This window comes from Musa acuminata, chromosome BXJ3-10, assembly GCF_036884655.1.
Source record: "Musa acuminata AAA Group cultivar baxijiao chromosome BXJ3-10, Cavendish_Baxijiao_AAA, whole genome shotgun sequence".
In the NCBI taxonomy this organism is placed as follows: domain Eukaryota; kingdom Viridiplantae; phylum Streptophyta; class Magnoliopsida; order Zingiberales; family Musaceae; genus Musa; species Musa acuminata.
The window spans coordinates 27,072,820-27,094,791 of NC_088358.1; the positions used below are offsets into that span (position 1 = coordinate 27,072,820).

The 21,972-nt window shown below is 37.9% G+C and overlaps 4 protein-coding genes across 4 annotated transcripts; 3 read left to right on the top strand and 1 right to left on the bottom strand.

Annotated features, from left to right (window-relative positions):
* The first annotated feature begins 739 nt into the window (after nt 1-739).
* On the top strand, nt 740-2,055 carry LOC135650910 (myb-related protein Zm38-like). The gene is made up of 3 exons (XM_065170595.1): nt 740-971; nt 1,065-1,194; nt 1,309-2,055. The coding sequence occupies exons 1-3, from the start codon at nt 839-841 to the stop codon at nt 1,697-1,699; spliced, it is 654 nt and encodes a 217-aa protein (XP_065026667.1). The 5' UTR covers nt 740-838; the 3' UTR covers nt 1,700-2,055.
* Nucleotides 2,056-5,158: 3,103 nt separating this feature from the next.
* LOC135651097 (transmembrane 9 superfamily member 1-like) lies at nt 5,159-12,279 on the top strand. The gene is made up of 12 exons (XM_065170891.1): nt 5,159-5,374; nt 7,467-7,659; nt 7,781-7,885; nt 8,063-8,080; nt 8,164-8,252; nt 8,378-8,530; nt 8,901-9,035; nt 9,172-9,338; nt 10,477-10,571; nt 10,770-11,143; nt 11,453-11,726; nt 11,808-12,279. The coding sequence occupies exons 1-12, from the start codon at nt 5,174-5,176 to the stop codon at nt 11,873-11,875; spliced, it is 1,872 nt and encodes a 623-aa protein (XP_065026963.1). The 5' UTR covers nt 5,159-5,173; the 3' UTR covers nt 11,876-12,279.
* A 394-nt stretch (nt 12,280-12,673) lies between these two features.
* On the top strand, nt 12,674-14,842 carry LOC135651101 (serine hydroxymethyltransferase 6-like). The gene is made up of 2 exons (XM_065170895.1): nt 12,674-13,803; nt 14,561-14,842. Exon 1 carries the CDS (start codon nt 12,932-12,934, stop codon nt 13,796-13,798), a length of 867 nt encoding a protein of 288 aa, XP_065026967.1. The 5' UTR covers nt 12,674-12,931; the 3' UTR covers nt 13,799-13,803; nt 14,561-14,842.
* A 547-nt stretch (nt 14,843-15,389) lies between these two features.
* Nucleotides 15,390-21,109, bottom strand: LOC135651616 (probable L-ascorbate peroxidase 6, chloroplastic/mitochondrial). The gene is made up of 12 exons (XM_065171831.1): nt 20,778-21,109; nt 20,553-20,681; nt 19,343-19,463; nt 19,170-19,270; nt 18,967-19,054; nt 16,745-16,812; nt 16,581-16,667; nt 16,334-16,408; nt 16,175-16,252; nt 15,958-16,062; nt 15,771-15,857; nt 15,390-15,660 (listed from the first exon to the last, which is right to left on the bottom strand). The coding sequence occupies exons 1-12, from the start codon at nt 20,955-20,957 to the stop codon at nt 15,655-15,657; spliced, it is 1,125 nt and encodes a 374-aa protein (XP_065027903.1). The 5' UTR covers nt 20,958-21,109; the 3' UTR covers nt 15,390-15,654.
* Between the last annotated feature and the right edge of the window lie 863 nt (nt 21,110-21,972).

Genomic DNA, 21,972 nt, shown 5'->3' on the forward strand with positions numbered 1-21,972 from the left:
AGAGAGAGAGAGAGAGAGAGAGAGAGAGAGATGGTAGTTAACCTTCCCGTGTGACTAATAATCTCTGCAACTAAATACGCTAACAATTTTGTGCTTCCTTGCGGTACTGTAGCTACCATGGAAATATGATTTGAGATGAAGGTTCATGTCCGATGATCCAACCACCATGAGTTAAACAAGGTTTTCCTCATGAATGTCTTGTCCTAAAATTATCTGATCAGTAGTCTCCATTTTGTATACAGCTTGAATATTTAGTCTATATTAAGTAAAGATGGAAGCTCGAGTATCCAAGTATGGTATCCTATCATCATCAAACAATAATGATGGAGAGTTACGTATTATTTCCCAAAGGACAGTATTGCCTCGGCCATGACTTGTGCTGCAGTATCGTTACAGTAGAACAACACCTCAAGCGCTCGTATGTGAACACACATTTCTTTTTTGCTCGCTGTGTCTCTTCTCCATCAACATCAGAAAGGAAAATGACGAGTTAGGGTTTCTAGAAACCTTAAAAGGTGGTCGGTCGTGAGGACTGTCTGTAGGTTGAGATGGATAAAAGAAGATATGGTGGAGGGAGAAATTAAATCATAAAAGCGAACAACAAGAAATGAAATAATATTAATGACACAGCAAATTTTCACTCAAAAGTAGACCTACCTACCAAGTCCAGCCAAGTGATTTGTCTCAATTGGCTCACTTGGATAATTTGCATCTCTCTCTCTCTCTCATATAAGTCACACACTCCTCTCTCTCTCTCTCTCTCGCTCCTCCCATCCCACTTCTCCCTCTCCGAATCACTCCTCGCACAGGTTAATCACCCATCCTCCCTTGTCCTAGTATGGGCAGGTCTCCATGCTGTGAGAAGGCTCATACGAACAAGGGAGCTTGGACCAAGGAGGAAGACGAGAAGCTCATCTCCTACATCAAAGCCCATGGCGAAGGCTGCTGGAGATCGCTCCCCAAAGCTGCAGGTACTTATAAGAAAGGTTCGTTCGGCTATCGTCGTACGTCGCTCCCGGTTTTTGACGCTATTTTTCTCTCTGGGGATTCTTGCGCTCTCCAAGGTTTGCTTAGATGTGGCAAGAGCTGCCGGCTCAGGTGGATAAACTACCTCCGTCCCGATCTCAAGCGTGGCAATTTTACCGCCGAAGAAGACGACCTCATCATCAAGCTCCATGGCTTGCTCGGAAACAAGTATGCCATCGTCTACCTTGGAAAGAAACATCCCCATACTTGCAACTTATTCCTTCCCGTAGCTCACTAGCAGTCGCTCGCGCGCGCGTCTGTGTGTCTGTGTGTCTGTTTCAGATGGTCTCTGATAGCAGGGCGATTGCCCGGGAGGACCGACAACGAGATCAAGAACTACTGGAACACGCACATCAAGAGGAAGCTCCTCAGCCGCGGCCTCGACCCCAAGACTCACCGACCGATCGACGTCGATCGCCCTTTCGCTGCCCTGAAACAACGAGACATGTCCGCGGCTCAAGATAGTACAGCGTCGGAGAAGTACTTCTCCGGCGACGAGGAGGGCGGCAGCAGCAGCACTGGCAGACACAAGGGCTGCTACCTCGACCTCAACCTCGACCTGTCCATAAGCCTCCCTTACCACCACCCTTGCCAGGAGCAGTCCTCTCCTCTCGATGCCAAATCACAGGCCACCCCACGGTCCCTCCGTTGCCATCACCAGTGGAACTTGTAGCTGCCAAAACACATCCCCAAGTCACTTGTATTATTCAGTCATAGCATTAGGCCATTGGAAGAGGGACAACACATAGCTTAACTAAGCCTAGTATTGTAATGCATTAGCCGAAGCTTAGATGAGTAAAGAAAGGCACTAATAGTAGCTAGTCTTAGCATTTGTGCATGCCAAGTGGTTCTTGCGCAACGAAGAAGAAGGACTGAAGTGATAAGGGACATGTGTGTGTGCGTGCGATGCCCAATGGTAGGTTCTTGTCGTTGGCATCTGATGTGAGGCCTTTTGTCACATAAAGCATTCATATGTGGAGTTATTTCTGGGTATAAGAATTAATGATATTTCTTTTTTCTTTGGAGCAACAGTGGTAATTGTCATGGTTTTTGATTAGTTAGGGTGTGATTGTCATGGTCTGTGCCACGTGGTATTGCTTGACTTATTTTTGTGGACCAACAGTAGTTATTTAATCATTGATGTCTGTGCTCTCTGGATAAGATTGCAGAGTTTGGCTCATAATTTATTGGCATTCAAATGATATAAAAATAATTTCTTTTGATATATATATATATATATATATATATATATATATATATATATGTATATATTTATCTTTTATGGTTGAAAATAAAATTTGATGTTGGGACCCACCACTTGGTAGGGATTAAGCTACCTAATTTATTCCATGGGATAATAATTTTTCTCCTATGCAAAATAATATAAGAGTTTAGTATAAGATAAGAGGAAAAAGAAGTTAAAAGAGAAGAAAATTTTATGCACATAAATCTCATGGTTCCATCCATATGCATATCTGGTCCTTGTTGAGATATTAATGCAGAGTTGGAGCACTAGCAAAAGCACCAATCATGCAACATCTCCACCACAGCCATGATCTCTGGGGGTTCAAAATGGCCGCCTGCTGCCCAGTTTGACCTGGAGCAAATGGGTGGAGATCACATCCTTCCAGCCATTATCCGAAACCAAAGAGGACAAAGCAATTCCATCCAAGTATTCCTCCTCATCCCCACCAATGCTTTACGAGCACTGGCCCCATCCCGTGCCACTGAGCTCCCCCACCTGCACTGAAGATGCCGCTGCCAACGCTGGACTGACAAAGCTCTCACAGAGAAAAGCGTGATTGGGGCGGTGGTAGTTGGTGACCCAAGTGACGTAGAATAGAAAGACGGTGGCCACTGTTTGATGGGTTCATCGATGTGCCTGCGATCCCCCTTGATTCCTCTACCCTCTTCGAATCCACTGCTCCATTGGCCTCGGGGGAATTCCAGAGGGACAGAACCTCCCCAACTACTGATAGAATTGTCTGTATCAGGCCACTGATTGCTATCTCAGCCGGTGGTTAGAGATATTTTCCTGAGCGGCGATGATGCACACCATATGCTTGTGGAAATGGCAACTCCGCTCGGCAAGGCATTGATGTTGGACTCTGCTTGCTCGCACAGTTTTTTCTACCTACTAGACTTAAAAGCTATGATGTCTTCCCATATCACTGTCGACGTATGAATCCTTTGTTCTATCAAGAAAAAGGTGTACCTTTTGGAGTTCTTTTCTTTTCTTTTCTTTCTTTTTTTTTTTCTGAAAATGCCAGGTTTCCCATAATCATATGATCGATGTAGACATTAAAAATTAGAGATAAATCATTTTTCTGTGATGTTGAAATAGGAAAAAAAAATTGATTTCTTTGTAATATTAGAGAATTTGATAGGCATTAAACTATTCTAATCTCTTGAATTTTCAGGAGGTGAGGAGAAGTGTGTTGCATCCTCTTAACACAACCAAAGGTGATGCAGGCTGTCAATTACTGGTTAGCCAATGCTGGAAACAACAAAAGCATTATGATTACTGGTTAGTCTCCTTTTCTTTCTTTTTTTTTTCTTTCTTTGCTTGGAAGGAAAACAAGTATTGCTTAAATTAAAGGAGTATAAAAGTCGTCGTTCGCATTAGAGCGAATCAAAGATGAAAAACTAAGAAAGCGACTTATCCCTTCGGAAAAAAAAAAAAAGAAGATCTATGATTGATCGATCGATTGGCTACACGATTATCTTCTCTATATGCATGTTTGATAGAATGTCTCAAAAATATTCAACAAAAATCAAATATCTATCAGGTCCAACGAGCAACGAAACGATAATCATCAAATCGGATTCAATAATGTGTACTGAGGAACATAATCCGATCCAATCCACTTAAAGTCCATTGAAATATAACTTAGAATGCGACTAGAATTTGGGACCAAGTCGAGTTGGATTTGGGATGAATTTAACCATGAGTATTGAAATAATAAGGCTTTTTAAGGAACAGAGTTGTCCTAACAAAAATAATTAATATTTTTTAAAAATGATAAATGATGAATTTTGATCCCACAAAATTATGATGGTTTGACAAAGTCTTCATCAGTCAAACGACATGGTATCATCCTATCGATAGCTAATTACTAACTCGATTCATATTTCAATACACATATTTAATCAAACATCTCCATGATGTATAAGAGACACTTATCAAACCATTAAAGCTCGAATTTTGTTTGATTAGTTTTCATTCACGTACGTACACCTTTCTATCATCATTGTTAGTCCGTATAAGAATGAGAATATCTCAGATGCAGATTTTAACTAATTTAACCGTCGATAGCAAACTGCTGAAATGCTACACCTAATTACCACATCATCAATCAATCATTCAATTATAACGACAACCCATTGGGTCCACTTAAACTTCATCAGTTGGATTCGATAATACAATTCTAAATACTTATTTTGGATCAGATTCAATTTTAGTGCCCCTATCGTAAGTCAGATTAAGATGATATTAATAGGTACATCAGAACTTTCATGGTTAAAAGGTAAGAAAAATGCATTCAATTGATTAAAAATATTAAAATGGCGCTAAAAATAATAAAAAAAGGTAATTTTGATGCATGATTGGTTTTTTTTTTTTTTTTTTTTTTTTTTTTTTTTTTTAAAACAGGTTTCGAAGTAACTGTATATTATCCAATATAATTAGTTATATTTAATATCTCGATCCATATATTTTTAAAAATTATATTGAAATTCTTATACTTACGAAAGTGAAACATTTAATCTCGTTTCTCCTTACGTCATCAATTCTGTTGATGAAAATAACGTATGTATTCAGTGGTAAACTAAAATGAGATATATTCAGTGGTAAATCTTACGATATTTCCATCGGAGTTAACGATGTGAGAAAAAATTATTAAATATTTTTTTAATATAAATTTTAAAAATATAAAATTTAAGATGCTAAAGATAATTAATTATAGGAATAACCTATAATTACCTCAGATTTCTTTATCCAATCTAGATCGAACGTGGTCCGGCAATATCAACGATCTTGATCGGACCCAACCCTAACCCATGTACTCGAATCGAATCTCGCAATGGGGGCCTCACGACATCACACACCACTGCTTCCTTCCCGCATCATATGCTATTAATTCATAGAATGCCCCCAGAAGCAGAGGCTCGGTTTCGTCCTCCGTTACGAGCATTTAGAGACTCCCTCCTCTCCGCCACCGCGCGTTCAGATCCGGCAGCGGCGATGCTTTCCGGCGCTCGATCTCTCTCTTCCCTCCCCGCCGCTTTCCACCTCTTCCTCCTCCTCTTCCTCGCCGCGTCAGCTTCCGCCTCCGAGTCCGACCACAAGGTACGCATCTTGCCTCCCTGATCCCCATCCCGGTCCGTCGATCTTAGTGTTCCGTTTCATCTTTCCTTTTCTAGATTTCATTCTTTCGAGTTTTGTGATGTGAATGGGGCTGGTGCGTTGATACAGCGGGATCCGATGATCGATTAGGGTTTCTTGGTCTCCTGATTCCGGTGTAGATCAGGACTTAGGATTCTTTCCGATGAGTTCTTGAACTGGTCGTTGGGTTGGTATCAAGATTAGGTTACTTTTGTCAAGAATGAATTATTTCTGGATTTGGCTTCTTCGTTAGTGATTTATCGTGTTACGTGGCCAGAACATATGGTAATTTCAGCGTGTACTGATGCTGCCTGTCGACCGTCTGTCTGAGTTGGAATCAGGTGCGAAGGTTACTATCCCATGGAGCCTTTCTTGATTTCCACATATTGGATCCCGTTTACAAGACAAATCCGTTTAGAATGTGCAGCATCTCTATCCTTACACGTGGTTTCTTGTCATAGCTTAATAATGGCGAGTTCTTGATTCTTGATTCCCGATATAGGTTATTAGTAATTGAATTTCGCTGGAAAGCATTAGTGCTTTGGATAAAGTTGCTTATAGTCTACCTTGCCATGTTTCATTTAAGACACCGACTGTAACTTCTTGTTGCATATCTTCGATTTTATGATGAATTGGCGGTTCATGTCTCACACTTGCCAAATTATCGAGGTTAGGATAATGTTCCGTGTAATGTTGTGCAGGAACAACGTGTACTATAAATCTGGTATCAGCTACTTAGATGTGACTTCCTCCAGCTTGCAATGCCACATGATATGTACTCTGTATGCCTACCTTGGATTCTTCTCATATCACTGAATTTGGATCACAGAGTAAAAGAAAATGCATGAAATCTCCAAATAAAATCACAAAAATAGGTTGGAATTTACAAATCCCAAGTTTTATTTTCAATAATGTTGCCAAGGACAAATTGGGGACTTCTTATGGAATTTAATTCTCAAAGACAACATGCCCTGTTTGCTCTTATTTTTAGCCTAGAAAGTTATTAAACTTCGTTTATAATTCTAGTTTAAAATTTTTCGTAGTTTTTCTCCTGTCAATTAATGCATTGTCATCAACAATCATGCTCGGAAAATTTCATTTGGAAAATTCCTATATAATTTATATATTACTTGTGCAAAAAGTTTAGAATAAGCTAATTGTTAATGCGACTTTTATCTAGTGTCTCTCTTTCTATTTCTTTTAAAACTGATAATTAAGCTAGCTTTATGTTTCACCTCCATCAACTTGTTACTTTTTTCCTTTTAGTTGGATAACTGGATAATCTACTCTCCCCATTAAGAGCTTTAAATCTTGTTTGTTTTATCTTCTCCTATGATTTATTTGCTGCAAAAGATTGAAGTGGTTCTGCTTGCGGCGAAAACATGTATTTGAAAGATGCTCGCAGATGTTTCCCTTTCTCTTGGGCATGAATCTCTAACCTGCCTTTTGAAGTTGCTCAAATAATCTTGTGACTTTAGATAACCAATTTTGAAGTTTAGGTTGCTTTGAGATAGGTACAGAAGTGTGGGGAGCATAAGTACAGATTGCCAACAAGTTCTTCAAAAATGGAGTAGAATAGCAATTTGTTTATCAACCATTAAGTTTTGCTTGGTAAAACTTAGCTGCAAGTTTTCATATGGTATTTCTCGCATGTAGGGACGATGCACATATATTTGTGTTCTCTTGAGTTGTACATCCAGAATTTCTGAGGAGGTATATATGATGTGTTGGAAGGTTGGGGTACCAGTAGAGAATTTGATAGGCATATATGTGTGTGTGAAGGGGTGATATATCACTTGTTTGGCCGATTGTCTCTGCATGAATGAATGATTTATTATCGCCATGTTATATGATATATAGTACCAATATAGGCTTTATCTATTTCCAATTTTTTTCTTGTATCTCCTAGAAAATAATGTGGGATTATTACTTCATCTTTTATTCTGTGAATAAAAGTCAGTTTTTATCACTAGGTTCTTTGCTGGGCTAGAAATTATACCAGCAAAATTATTTATCTGTTTATCATGGTTCTCACATGTTAACAATTCACATGCAGTACCAAGCTGAAGACCCGGTTACTCTCTGGGTAAACAAGGTTGGCCCTTACAATAACCCTCAAGAGACATATAATTATTACAGCCTTCCATTTTGTCATCCATCTAAGAACCTTGCACACAAGTGGGGTGGGCTAGGGGAGGTCCTCGGTGGAAATGAACTGATTGACAGCCAGATCCAGATAAAGTTTCAACGTAAACACTTCTCTTTACCAAATTTTGCATGTCTTATGCAAACTATTACATTGTATGTGACAGTCATTTCCATTATCGACAGTCATTGATAATATCAAATTTCTGAATATTGAAATGCTAGGCAATGTTGAAAAAGGCTCCATTTGTGCTCTTGAGCTTGATGACGCAAAAGTTGCGCAATTCACAAGTGCTATAGAGAACTCATATTGGTTTGAATTTTTCATTGGTAAATTACTTAAATTCTTTATTTCTTTATTTGGTATGTTATCCTGCATTTGAAAACGATTTTGCATTCTTCTTATATATGCTTATCTACATCCGGCGATTTTTCATATTTTTTTGGTTAATTACTTATCCTTTACCTAATTACTTTTCTCTCTTTGTTGTTTGGAGCCATGTCTAGATGACTTGCCGTTGTGGGGTATGTTCCTGCCTCCTGTTTGCTTCTGATCTTGGATGAGACTTCATATGTTGTTGATATAGAATATTTGTATTTCTAATTAGGTTTTGTTGGAGAGAGTGATAAAAACAACAAAGATAAGCATTATCTTTACACACACAAAAACATTGTCATCCAACACAATGGAAATCAGGTAAGTGGTCTTTTATAGCCATATGACATCAATACATCCAGGGCCCTTTCTTTTGTGTTCGGGGAGGGGTACTTTTGTTGAAAGCATTACTGATATCATTTGTTCTCTGTGTTTCTTTCTTGCAGATTATTCATGTCAATCTCACTCAAGAAAGTCCTAAACTTCTGGAAGTTGGGATGAAATTGGATATGACATATTCAGTCAAATGGTTGCCAACTGATGTGGCATTTTCTCGCCGTTTTGAAGTTTATTTGGATTACCCTTTCTTTGAACACCAGGTGATGTAGTTCTGAGTTATTTATCATGTATATTTTTTCGTACCTGCAAAATGGCTCTTTTTCTTGTAATGTTATTGTAATTGTTCCATCCTTTATGACGTCATAGATCTAAGTACTCTGGTTATCTTAGTTTCAGACACCATGGTATATAAGCAACTCCATACTGTATATGGATGTGTCGATTGGCAGCCACTAATGACATATTAAACAAATCATATCACCTCTTTTTTGGTTTATCTAGGCATACTGTTTATGTTTTGGTCCAATAAGATCTCAGCGCAAGTATCTAAATCCTTGTTGGTAGTTATTGAAAAGTTTGAATTATCAAAAATTTTCTGCCTCACGATAACGATATTTTGTGCCTTTACAGATTCACTGGTTCTCTATCTTCAATTCTTTCATGATGGTTATTTTCCTCACTGGCCTGGTATCAATGATATTGATGAGGACTCTCAGAAATGACTATGCAAAATATGCGCGTGAAGATGATGATCTTGAGACTCTGGTAATTACTTGCTATGTTTTTTCAAAGTACAGAATTTACCTTGAGCATTCTCTTCTTTCACCATTTCTGGTGTGACTTGCTTAAGTCATTGTCCTGTCAGCTAACTTAGATCTTTATATGGTCTGATTCTTGTTAGGAAAGAGATGTTAGTGAAGAATCTGGATGGAAACTTGTTCATGGTGATGTCTTTCGACCTCCACGCAGGCTGGTTCTTATTTCAGCTCTTGTTGGTACTGGTGCTCAGCTGGCAATGCTTGTTCTTCTAGTAATTTTGTTGGCAATTATTGGAACATTATACATTGGGTACGTATAGACACGTCTTACTTGCTAATTAGAGTCTCTGTTAATTATTGATCCAACGTGGTGATATGCAGTATCCAGCAAAGCAACTGCTATTACACATCACTGGTGGTTCAACACTGAGCTTACATATGAAATATTTATAAGCACAACTTCATTTCCCATCGGACAATATAAGATTTTGATTCCTTTAATCTATTGTAGATCATATATGAGGTCACAGAGAATTGTCTGATTTTTGTAATAACCACTGAAGTGAATGGAAAAGATGGCTCATGTCTTGTTCAAGTTCTAATGTCTTTTCTCACCTCTATTTTCTCTATTGGTCCTTGGAAGTTACCATAGAGCATCACACACTACCACTGTATGGTTATTGCTCCATCATGGAGATGGCCATTGGTGCCTCCATTTGTGCTTGTTTCCTTTTATGATGTATTTATAAGGTAATATACTTAAGAGCTTTCTGGGGTTATATGTTGGCGTTGCTACAATTTGTGAAGGCAACCATTTGACCTGCTCAGTGACACTTTGCATTCATAATCCAAAGACTCCAAACCATAAAATACTTCATGACTTAGCAAAACCAAAATATACTTGTATGGTAAGATGATTCAACTTGAAACTTTTCGATGTTCGAATAGATCAAGTTACTGACTGTGCTGCTGGTTCATTAGTTACATTTTCTTGAATTATGGTTGCTTAGTTGTCCAAATGAATAATTCACTCTTAACTTGTGTTGGTCCGGTATCAGGGTCTTCATATGTTTATCTATCTTTGATTGCCTGCAGAGAAACATATCATTGGTGTCAGAAGCTGGTACATGAAATATAACATGAGTTTCCATTTGGAATAGGATTCTTATCGAAGCTCAAATATGTCCGTGGTGCAAATGTTTTAGCTTTTAGTGTTTGCATTTGCATCTTGCATGTAAACTTTGTTATTGTAGAACCATCTGTGTCTTCCACTATCAGTGTGGATCATCATTGACATATATGGTTATTTCTCTGCTAACATGAATCATTAGTTGTTTGTTACGATGTAATATTTTATCCACAGTTTTTTTTTTTTTATCTTTAGTCTTTTGCACCTGTACTATAACCTTTTCCCCCTGCTTACTATCAATCAATTATTTATTGGCCAGGCGAGGAGCTATTGTTACCACTTTTATAGTGTGCTATGCTCTTACCTCATTTATTTCGGGCTATGTCAGTGGTGGACTTTACTCACGTAATGGTGGTATGATTCCTCTCAAACGATCGTTTAGTTTTATTTGGAATATGTACTTTTTTAGTTCAATAATGTGACCTGAGATTAAGAAGCTTCCATTATGTCACTGCAGATTGAGACAAAAAAAAAGAATTTCTAAAAAGATAAGTCTTTATCTTTTTCACTGTATAGTCATGCCTCTAAATAGTGTTTCTGGTTCATTGTCAGGTAAAAGTTGGATAAAGGCAATGATCCTCGCAGCATCATTGTTTCCATTTTTGTGCTTTGGGATTGGCTTCATGCTTAACACAATCGCTATATTTTATGGATCACTAGCAGCTATTCCATTTGGGACAATGGTGGTTGTGTTCATATTATGGGCTTTCATCTCCTTTCCATTGACACTTCTAGGCACTGTTGTTGGTAGGAACTGGAGTGGTGCACCAAACAACCCATGCCGTGTGAAGACCATTCCTCGTCCTATCCCTGAGAAGAAATGGTATCTTACACCTTCTGTTGTGTCACTTATGGGAGGATTGCTTCCATTTGGTAGTATCTTCATTGAGATGTACTTTGTCTTCACATCATTCTGGAATTACAAGGTAAATTGCATCATTTTTTTTGGCGTAAAGTTACACTCACCATGGTTTCTAGTTATTGGGTTTTGATATGGCCATTGAGAATATGATGATTCTGTGGTTATGTAGTTCTTTAAATTATTTTCAATTAATGGTTGCCTTTGGGAGTTTTAAAATTTTTGTCGTCATTGTTCTGAAGGAGATTTTTATTTGGTGCTAACCAGTCTTGATGTTCTGAGGCATCTCTAGGTTTCGGTAACTGAAAAAATCATGCATGCGCAGAATTAAAGATTGTACGCAACTAACCAATCGCTTTGAATGTCTCTTGGGCAGGTATATTATGTGTATGGGTTTATGCTACTTGTTTTTCTGATCCTCATAATTGTGACCATTTGTGTGACCATAGTTGGCACATACTTTTTGTTGAATGCTGAGAACTATCACTGGCAGTGGACTTCATTCCTTTCTGCTGCCTCAACAGCTGTCTATGTATACCTTTACTCTGTATATTACTACTATGTGAAGACCAAGATGTCAGGGTTTTTCCAGACTAGCTTCTACTTTGGCTACACCTTAATGTTTTGTTTGGGATTAGGAATACTGTGTGGTAAGTTTCTCCAATATTCTGATATTTGCAAAGTGTTCTTCCATAAGTTTTGAGCTCTCTGACTTTCTGTTAAAAATTCAGGTGCTGTGGGTTATCTTGGCTCTACTCTATTCGTGAGAAGGATTTACAGAAACATTAAATGTGACTAGCTGCAGCCACAACCGGAAGATTAATACCATATCCTCCCTACAAAATTTTGAAACAGACAGAATGTCAATCAGGTTGATAGTTGGATTGCCGATATGAGCTAATGCTGCTTGTGCAAATTGAATGCGAGGGATGCGCTAGCTTCATTCTTTTTTTTTTTTGTACTTTCCTTTCACAATTGTTTTCTTTCTGTTTTGGACTTGAGATTTTAATTCTTTTTTAGGTTACTTTTGGTCATCAGCCTTAATATACCTATAGCCTAGTCAAGCATTAATCTTCCTCTCGAAAACATGGTCAGACACCTTTTCTTGTATGCATCGCAGCATATTATACTTGGATTTATTACATCCATTCTGTACTGGAAGTGATTGCCATTTTTGTTATAATCCTGATCATATTTTTGCAAGCATCTGTTCTCACTTTAGATGAGCTGGTTCTTCGTAATCTCATCCATTTTCTTTTTTTTAAAATATTGGTACATATTGAGTTATACGAATGAAACTTGCCACAACTTGCTTGCCACAACTGAAACGGACATCCACTTGTGCTTATTGATATGAAATCTTTGTTAGTGTCCTTTGATTATTACGTCAAAATGAAAAGAAAAAAAATTATATCCTTTGATTAATCAGCGTCGTTTAATTTAGATCCTGGTGTCAATCGTGTGGTTCTATTGCATTGTTTGTGTCCCCTGATGTCAATCGAGTGGCGAAGCTCTCTATATTGGTACCGGCAGGTTCAGGAGAGGTATTCTGCGTGCGCGACACGCTACTCGACAGGACACGATAAGAACCCTTTGTTTGTACCAGTGGAGCGTAACGGTGTTCGGTTCGGCCCTGCTAGAATATTGCGGCCCGCTTTCGACTCTTCCGACTATCCCTCGTAGTATAGCTCGACTCGCTGCTTCCCACATCCATGGAGTCTCCGCGCCGCCCCGTATCAGGCTCTTCGTCCCTCCGATACTGCTACTGCCGCTGCTTCCGCCGCCTTTGCCGCTGCTTCTGCTGCTGCTACTGCTGCTCCTCTCCCACCGCCATCTGACTCCAGATTCTCCGCCCATGAGCCCCTCCCGCTCCCCGCTTGGCCTCTCTCTCGGATTCCGCCTCGCTGCCTGTCTTTTCCCCGGTCGGCAGCCTGGGAGCGCTGGCGCCGGACCCGTGGAGCCGAGCGACGGCAAGGAATCCGGCGAAGCGGAGCGGGGAAAGGAGGAGAAAATCAGGGTTTGGGAGTCTTTGATGCGAGGGGAATCCGCCTCCTCTATTCTTGCCCCATCGAAGAAGGCGAAGGTGGAGCCGGATCTCGAGACCCGGAGAGCCGCCGTCTGGTCTCGGGTGAACCAACTGTTGTCTGCTGCACTCTCTGACATCTTCGCGATCATGGAGAAGGAGATGCAGTTTCAGGTGAAGGGGATCGAGCTCATCACTACTTTGAATTTCGTGTGCTGCATCGTGCTCAAAACCCTAGTTAGCCACTTGATCGACGAGTACTCCGAGGCGTATCCCAGATATGGTTACTATGGCTGGGACCAGTGTATCAGTCAGATCGAGCAGCTATGCTATGGTCGTGCCCTCATGGCATTTGATCTTGATCTTGAATGTTGGGCTGCCAACGTGCAGGTTTACTTGTGTACCTTGGCCAACTTCGAGGTCTACATAGGATCCTTGTTTCCCAAGGATCCAATTGTGGAGCTTGATTTCCCTTCTTATGGGCACGTTAGTCATGACTGCTACGTGCCGAATGGGAAGAAGATCTTAGGGGCTTCAATGTTTCCCGAAGGCTTGTCATACGAGGTGAATCTGCTTATTGGGTGCATAGACTACGATAAGCTCGAGAAAAAGGACATGGGATTGCGTTCCCAAAAGATGCTCGTGTGGAAGGAGCGCCTGTACTCCTCCAGAGAGTGGGAATTTGATGTGTGCGTGTAGCGAAGGTACACAATTTTCTTCTAGCATGTACTGCTTTGATGTTTTGGTTAATTCGTTTTCTCAATATTCTTCCAGATAAGGAATTGTTAATTTAGAGATTGAGAGTCGGACAATTAGATGCTGCTTAAAATTGTTCTTGCTTGGTCTTCTAGTAACTGGATCGAAGCCTGCAATTTCATGCATGCATGTAGCAGTCATTATATAAAAGTTGTTTATCAACCAACTGTGGATAACTGGATATAGAGGTTAACAATTTATGAAGTACATCAAAGATAACTCTCTTCATTTTTATATCTGATGTATTATTAAACAGGATACTGGAATCGATCATGATTAAGAAGAATCCTCTGTTAAATTCATAGACCCTAGTCATCGTATACAGGGGGATATCTACTATGAATATGGAGTTAACATTCATCGAAGTGCATTAAGCTATTCTGTTCGGTTTTTTTAGTATCAACTGTGCATGAAGTTAATGTTCCATGGAGTGCGTATTTTAAGCTGATCTGTTCGTTTTTATAATTCATGTTTGTTATGTTTATCAGGCAGAATACTGGAATTGATCATAATTTATATGAAAAATCTCGGTATATATATACTTAAAATCTTGATGGTCATAGTTGTAGATAGTTATTTTGTACTTTAATTCCTTTCCATCCATGTATTATAAGCCAGAAGAAGAGCATGAAATTATTATATTATGACTTATGGTTCGAAATGAGTATTAGTGACTGACTTGTCATTCTTTTTTTGTGCTTCAAGGAAGAAAGAGTATGTGTCCGTGTGACTGAGAGATAATGGAAAAAGCTGAGATCCGATTTGGCTGATGGATTTCTCTATGAGCTGTGAAGGGTACACTGTAACATGTGAGTCGCTTTTGTTCGCCTTATGCTGGCATGTGCAGCGCTGATGTTTGTTAATGAAACTGGTGCTTTGGGGCATTTGTTTTATTTGTTATACCTATCATGTATATAGAGCTCAACCTTTAGTCTGTTTCCGAAACATTTACTGGATAGATTATAAAGAGGTAAATAATTAGCAACCTTTTGGGTGTTAAGCTGCTATTAGTCTGCACTCTGCATCATCAAATGTTACCTGCTATTAGTCTGTGCATTCGTGTGTTACTATTCAGTTGAGTAGAAGTCTTAATAATGCGCAATAGTGTCAATTACGGGGGGAATCTCGTTGTAAGTGAGGTCTTGAGTAGCTACGAACATTGGCTTCACCCGAAGACAGAGCATACGTTTATCGAGTTGTAAGAGGGGGAGGGGGGGAGTGAATGCTCAAAGCCTTTAGCCTCCCACTTGGTAAGAAATTGCAGGTATGTAAATCGGAGGTACGGTACGTCATCTATGTCAGGAATGGAGGGTTTTCCTTTGTTGGCGGTGTAAGACGCAATTGGAGTACGTGCGTCCATTTTCCTTGACAAAGAAAGAAGGCCAAAGTAGTGATGGTAATCTTCAAAACTCAGATTTCGTGTTCAATTTCCTAATGCATATAGGTTCATGGTCTCCTCATCATCTCATCCAGAAGCGCAACTGCCCCTATGTCCACAAACAAGTAATATATTCGCGGATACGATTATAATAGATGGCGCCAAATGGTGAATTTATTCACTAATATATATTCGTGAAACAAAAATTTTTCACACGAGTTACAAATAGTCACGCTAGTTTGATTAAACTAATATGCAATCTTCAAGTAGAGGAGATGAGATGGACTCTCTGCAGTTCAAACATAATAAAATCATCTTTTAACTCCAATTTTCATAGTCACGTCTGCAAGTTTAAACTTTAAACTTCGATTCGATTGAGCTACGAAAGAGGTAGAAGCGAGCGCAGTACTCGTAATGTATTTTAATCCTGCAAGCCACAAAAGTAACATAAATGAAAATTTCTTTTCAAGCAGTTCTGCGTATCTTTATATGCCTGAGCCAATGTTTCAAAGAAAATAAAATAGCTAAGATCAAGACCTCATCAGAATGCGATGCTGCTGCAACGAATGGCTTCCGTGTTGTTACCGTCTTGTTGGAATCATCATCATCATTCATCGAGATCCCCTGAACAATAAAATCTACTACTGCATTAAATAAAATTTGTGACAGAGGCATAAATGAGAGAAATATCTAGTGCATTTTTAACTCGGATGGTCTATCTAACCTCGGGAGGGTTAAATTTGGCACCTAGATTGCTGAGTTTAGCATGAGCTTCAGCATAATCCTTGAAAAATGCATCTTCATCCTCCGCATATTTCTCAGCATAGACCTGAAATCGTGCATGGTGTTGACAACAATAAAGCAAGTTATGACTCGGATCCCCCGCCCCCCCCCAACCCCCCTGCAGGGATCGTGCAAAGTCTTTTTTTTGTGTGTCATACCTTAAAATGTGAGTCTTCAAACAAAACAGCATCTGTGGGCAAGATTAGCAGATCTTCATCTTTTCCTTGTTTGATATCCTACAAGGGTTTGGACAATCCAAGTTCAATTTGCTGAAAAGCTCAGCACGGCACATCTGACACAAGTCGAAACAAACTTACTCTGAAGTAACTATTGTCAAATTTTAACCATTGCACCGTCCATGATTGTCCACCAGGTGCACCAGGTCCATCTTTCTATCAACCAAGGTGATAAGTAAATAAACCATTGAATCATTTCATTATACCAAACAATATTAATTAATGATGTGCAGAAACTTCCTACATAATCTCACCTTGGACAAAATAAAAACAATTTAACAAATCTACTGTTACACATAAAACATGGAGAACGGAAGAGACTACATACAGTATACTTGGTTTCTGCTTTTCCCCAACCACTACGTTCTGGTCTGGAACGCCCAAGCGTGTGGGCACCTGATAATGCAACAATCCCCTGAAGCCAGAAACACAAACTTTCAGGAAAATAATTATCAAGAAAAATCAAGTTGAAAAATTCGTAAAAGATTAAACCTTGTCGTCAAGGCCCATTCTATAGAATACATTCCGCAGGTGACCAGCTGGTGAAGCTGGGCCAGCATCTAAAACATAAAAGTAGAAGTAAGATGCTGGGAAGACAAGAGAGATCTTAACAAAATTAGTGAGGAGCATTATCATCACAATCTTTATAGACGGAATATACACCCGCCCTATTCAATATTCATAACGTCCATCGACCATCTAGCATGAAAATCTTCATTTTTTTGCATAGAAATGTACAGAATATAATCTATAACTAACTCTGTCTTAAGGTAATTGTGAAGATGATCATAAGCTGCACGCAGAGATACAGTATAATGTCTTTTGTACAAGTTGGTAGGATAAGTTTTAATTCAATGCCAAAGAAAGTCAAAATTTTAAAGAGTTCTAAGATACCTAGTACGTAAGAACCTGACTTTATTCTGAATCATGTCCTTGTTTATACAACAAATAAATTTACATGAGTTTATCTGAAATTATTATCATAACATATAAAATGACCTATATAAATCATTTCATAGACAAAGGGCATGACTCGTATTGCTCGGTGTCGTTCAATTTTCTACCTTGTCATGAAGGCGCAATAAAAATTAAATAACTTCATAATTGTATTTGATTGAAATTAACAGGTTTATTAAATCTTATCTTATACCTTGATTGCATACTGAAATATCTCAATGCAAAGATAAATGGACAAAATGGCTATGGCAACCTAAACAATCCACCAGAAGATCTTCTTTCGGATTTGTTTGAGATATGAATGTTCACATTAAGATCCTAAGACTTACCAAACACCTGCAAACTAGATTCCCTTTACCTCTAAAATCATTTTACAAATGCCATATGCTTACTTCCGCTCTAAAAACTTCACAAAAGAAAAACTTCTCAACATTTAAGGACATCTAGATGTCATATACCTCAGCTAGACTAACATAGTTGATGACTCAATATAGAAAGCATATACATTAGGGCATCTAGATTTTATAAACCTAAACTAGACTAACATAGTCAATGACTCAATATAGAAAGCATATGAAAACTCAACATCTTGCTGAAGAAAGAATATACGGGTAGTAAAACAAAATGCAGAAACATTTCACAAATTTTGAGTATGATGGCCTAAATATGGACAAACCCATTATAAGCAAATAATAATAATAATAATAATAATAATAATAATAATAATAATAATAATAATAATAATAATAATAATAATAATAATAATAATAATAATAATAATAATAATAATAATAATAATAATAATAATAATAATAATAATAATAATAATAATAATAATAATAATAATAATAATAATAATAATAATAATAATAATAATAATAATAATAATAATAATAATAATAATAATAATAATAATAATAATAATAATAATAATAATAATAATAATAATAATAATAATAATAATAATAATAATAATAATAATAATAATAATAATAATAATAATAATAATAATAATAATAATAATAATAATAATAATAATAATAATAATAATAATAATAATAATAATAATAATAATAATAATAATAATAATAATAATAATAATAATAATAATAATAATAATAATAATAATAATAATAATAATAATAATAATAATAATAATAATAATAATAATAATAATAATAATAATAATAATAATAATAATAATAATAATAATAATAATAATAATAATAATAATAATAATAATAATAATAATAATAATAATAATAATAATAATAATAATAATAATAATAATAATAATAATAATAATAATAATAATAATAATAATAATAATAATAATAATAATAATAATAATAATAATAATAATAATAATAATAATAATAATAATAATAATAATAATAATAATAATAATAATAATAATAATAATAATAATAATAATAATAATAATAATAATAATAATAATAATAATAATAATAATAATAATAATAATAATAATAATAATAATAATAATAATAATAATAATAATAATAATAATAATAATAATAATAATAATAATAATAATAATAATAATAATAATAATAATAATAATAATAATAATAATAATAATAATAATAATAATAATAATAATAATAATAATAATAATAATAATAAGGAGATCAGCAGGGAAAAAATTTTCCATGTCACCCATAATGATCGAATGTTAAAAAAAATGATATAAAGAGGCTGAAAAGAGATCTAAAAGATTTGAATTGCTATCTCACCAGGAAGTCTCCCCTCTTCTGGGCACTGTTCAGGCCCAGAAACATCTACTCTTCCATATTTCATAGGGATTTTGGGACCACCAGCCTCCTGCAAGATGACAAATGTATAACTATGAGCTGTGATACAAAAGGAAGTTCAAAAAAACACACATGCAATACATAAGAACCTAGTACATGGAAAACGACTAGTTCAAGAATGTAACCTCAATAGCTGTAGCACTGGCCAACTGGAACAAATCTGCATATGTAATGCTTGAATACTTGTCCTTAATAGACTGAAGAAGCTTTAGAGCATTTACAAGACCTGTGGTAGTACCAAGTTAGCATCCCTCAATTTAAACAGAGATTCCAATTTTGTATACAACATATTCAGTACCAGCGTTGGCTGCATGTTTCAATTCTATCTCAAACCGTAAGCTTCCATTAGCTCCCCCACGTTTTGGCCACTCCGCAATATTCTTATCATATGTACCAGCATCATGCCATCCTAGACGAACCTGTAAGGTCATGAAATCATCACACGACTCTTTACATGATATAGCCTAATGCATCTTGAAGAAGACCCAATTAATAGGTTTAGCACATAATGACAAAGGAGAGAAGCTGTAGGTGAGTTTATCGTAGAAGAATAAAATATCCTAGAACACTGAGATTATTGTCAGGTAAGCATGAAATCATTTATCTGAAGTCTCACAATCACTAGCAATAGCAAAATCATTTAAAGAAAGATTAAGGAAAAGATAAAAGCAATAAACTTAAAATAAGTGGTTACTAGTCACCAGAGCACGACAGACTTTTTTTTCTTGGTCAGGTCTTTATAAACCCAAACTAGTTATAAAAAAGCCTCCTAAATTACTATTTGATTAATTGAATTTGTATGGAGAATTGTGAACACAAACAGGTGCTTTTTGCTAAACACACAGAGAAATTGAATTCTTATGTCGCGCACGACAAGAGCTACATTCTTGACAAACACAAATTAAAGATTAAAGAAAAAGAATGCCTAGTGACCATATTCAATATTCATGTAAAGGCAACAAAAACTGATTCTACTAGGAAGAACGACACCACAAAGCCTCTAGCTGTCGTGTTTGCCATTGGCTATATATATAGGCCCACTCCTGCCTTCTTGAATGCCTATTTGGTCAAGATCAAGTGTCCGTGGTATCATCACACCTTTATTCCTTGAGTAATAGCAGCCTACTTTGGTCCGCACCGCTTCTTCATACTCCTGCAACTTGTAAACATCATCTTAAAGCAGTACGACCTTTTATGAATCTGCCTAATTATCCATCTCTCTGTTGCCTTATAAGTAGGACCTCTCTCTGTTTCACCAAATCATTCCGATCATAAACATTTCGGGCCTCATAATTATATTAAGAACCCAATTTAGTTGCTAATAACGTAGCGATGGGTCCTCATAGAATAGTAAGAAACTAATTCACTTCCAATCCCCTGGATCCAATCAATGAAACAACCTATCCACAAATTAGAATGCTACTGCTTCGAGAACTCCAACAGGCTGGATTACCCGGTCAAGACATGAAACGAATTAAATGGCAGCATAACAAAATGAAACTACCTACCAAGATCGGATGGCAGAAAGTGGTCTTGAGCAGCTCCTTGATGTCCTCCCTGGCGCTTCTCAGCTGCGCCGGATCGGAAGCCGCGCACACGACGACCGACGACGTCCTGCGTGAGCCGATCGCGGCCGTCTGGAAAAGATCCGATCGAGGACGCTCAGATCAAAAGATTATAAAGATTATATTTCTTGATCGAAGCAATAATCAAGAAAGGGGAAGAGGGGAAACCTGGAAGAGACGGAGAGGCGAAGGGACGGGGCGGAGGGAGCAAGAGGAGGTGGATTGAAGGCGGCGAGGGGAAGGGAGGAAGGAGAGGGCTGCGGAGGAGGGCTGCGCCGTCCGCTTGGAGGCAGCTGGGAGGATGCAGGAGGAAGGGGAGAAAGAAGCAGCGAGCCGCTCCGCCATCATCAGATTTCAAATCACTCGCCGGAATGAGTCGATCGTGATCTCTCTCTCTCTCTCCCCTTCTTTCTTGCCCTTTTATACATGCCAACATCTCGTTTGATACACTTTTTTTCTGCTTGCTGTGGCTCTCGCAGTCACCAATGGCCATTCCACTGTGTTGTTTGTCCATTTTGTCGCACTCGAACTGTTGTGGGGTCTCCCGATGACTCACGTCGGTTTCAATAGGCGTATGATTCCTTCGAGAACGACGCATTCACACAGCAACCGAGTCAGGGAAAACCAGGGACGACGCATTCCCACCCGTTTCTGTTCCATCTACCGACATTGTCATTAGATAGCCATGTGGACCACGTCCATGACATATCCAATGGACAGGGCATGCAGGTGTAGCGACGGGTAGGAAAAGCACCCTCCGACAATTTGTTTTCTGGAGGGTGGCTACTTCTCATCGGCGCTCGCCCCTTAGAAGTGCGTGGCGCGTGCTGCACACACATGGATCGAGGAGTCGTGTTTGAGCTCCATTTCTAAGGGAAGCCCGATCCTCTGTGCCTACAAGTCCACGGTCAATTAGAGGCAAGGAATGAGGTGAAACGTCGATCATATCGGGCCCACTCGCTTGAGCAAATCATCTTCAGAAGTTTATGGTTAGCGTGCTCTGACCCGTACAGAAGATCCCGACTCGCTTTTCCAGTTGGTTTTATACTCATAAGTTTTCGCCTCAGCCGCCTGCGATGACGAGAAGAAGAGTTAAATTAAAGCAGGAAGTATGATCCTTTCCTCTTCACCTAACAAACATCCCGACAGCAGTGATTGCGGACCAATAGGAGTCATCCTCATGGACTTTGGTACTCAATTAGGCCTCGGTAACATGCGTTCTTGAGTTGAGCCCTTAGCTGCTGCATCCACGCCGGCCCAGCCTAGCCCACTTACCTGCAACCAGAGTGGGTCAGAGCACAGATATCATGATAGCACAATCCTAAAATTATTTATAGCAATTGCATACTCGGCATGTGACATG

What these genes read in the sequence shown, in the direction of transcription:
- LOC135650910 (XM_065170595.1), top strand. Translation starts at nt 839, where the DNA reads ATGGGCAGGTCTCCATGCTGTGAGAAGGCTCATACGAACAAGGGAGCT. An exon ending in ATCGCTCCCCAAAGCTGCAG is followed by an intron (nt 972 to 1,064) that starts GTACTTATAAGA and finishes GCGCTCTCCAAG; the next exon opens with GTTTGCTTAGATGTGGCAAG. An exon ending in CATGGCTTGCTCGGAAACAA is followed by an intron (nt 1,195 to 1,308) that starts GTATGCCATCGT and finishes TGTCTGTTTCAG; the next exon opens with ATGGTCTCTGATAGCAGGGC.
- LOC135651097 (XM_065170891.1), top strand. Translation starts at nt 5,174, where the DNA reads ATGCCCCCAGAAGCAGAGGCTCGGTTTCGTCCTCCGTTACGAGCATTT. An exon ending in GATCCAGATAAAGTTTCAAC is followed by an intron (nt 7,660 to 7,780) that starts GTAAACACTTCT and finishes TTGAAATGCTAG; the next exon opens with GCAATGTTGAAAAAGGCTCC. An exon ending in GGGATTAGGAATACTGTGTG is followed by an intron (nt 11,727 to 11,807) that starts GTAAGTTTCTCC and finishes TTAAAAATTCAG; the next exon opens with GTGCTGTGGGTTATCTTGGC.
- LOC135651616 (XM_065171831.1), bottom strand. Translation starts at nt 20,957, where the DNA reads ATGATGGCGGAGCGGCTCGCTGCTTCTTTCTCCCCTTCCTCCTGCATC. An exon ending in CTTTCTGCCATCCGATCTTG is followed by an intron (nt 19,464 to 20,552) that starts GTAGGTAGTTTC and finishes ATGACCTTACAG; the next exon opens with GTTCGTCTAGGATGGCATGA. An exon ending in GAAACATGCAGCCAACGCTG is followed by an intron (nt 19,271 to 19,342) that starts GTACTGAATATG and finishes GTACTACCACAG; the next exon opens with GTCTTGTAAATGCTCTAAAG.
- LOC135651101 (XM_065170895.1), top strand. Translation starts at nt 12,932, where the DNA reads ATGAGCCCCTCCCGCTCCCCGCTTGGCCTCTCTCTCGGATTCCGCCTC.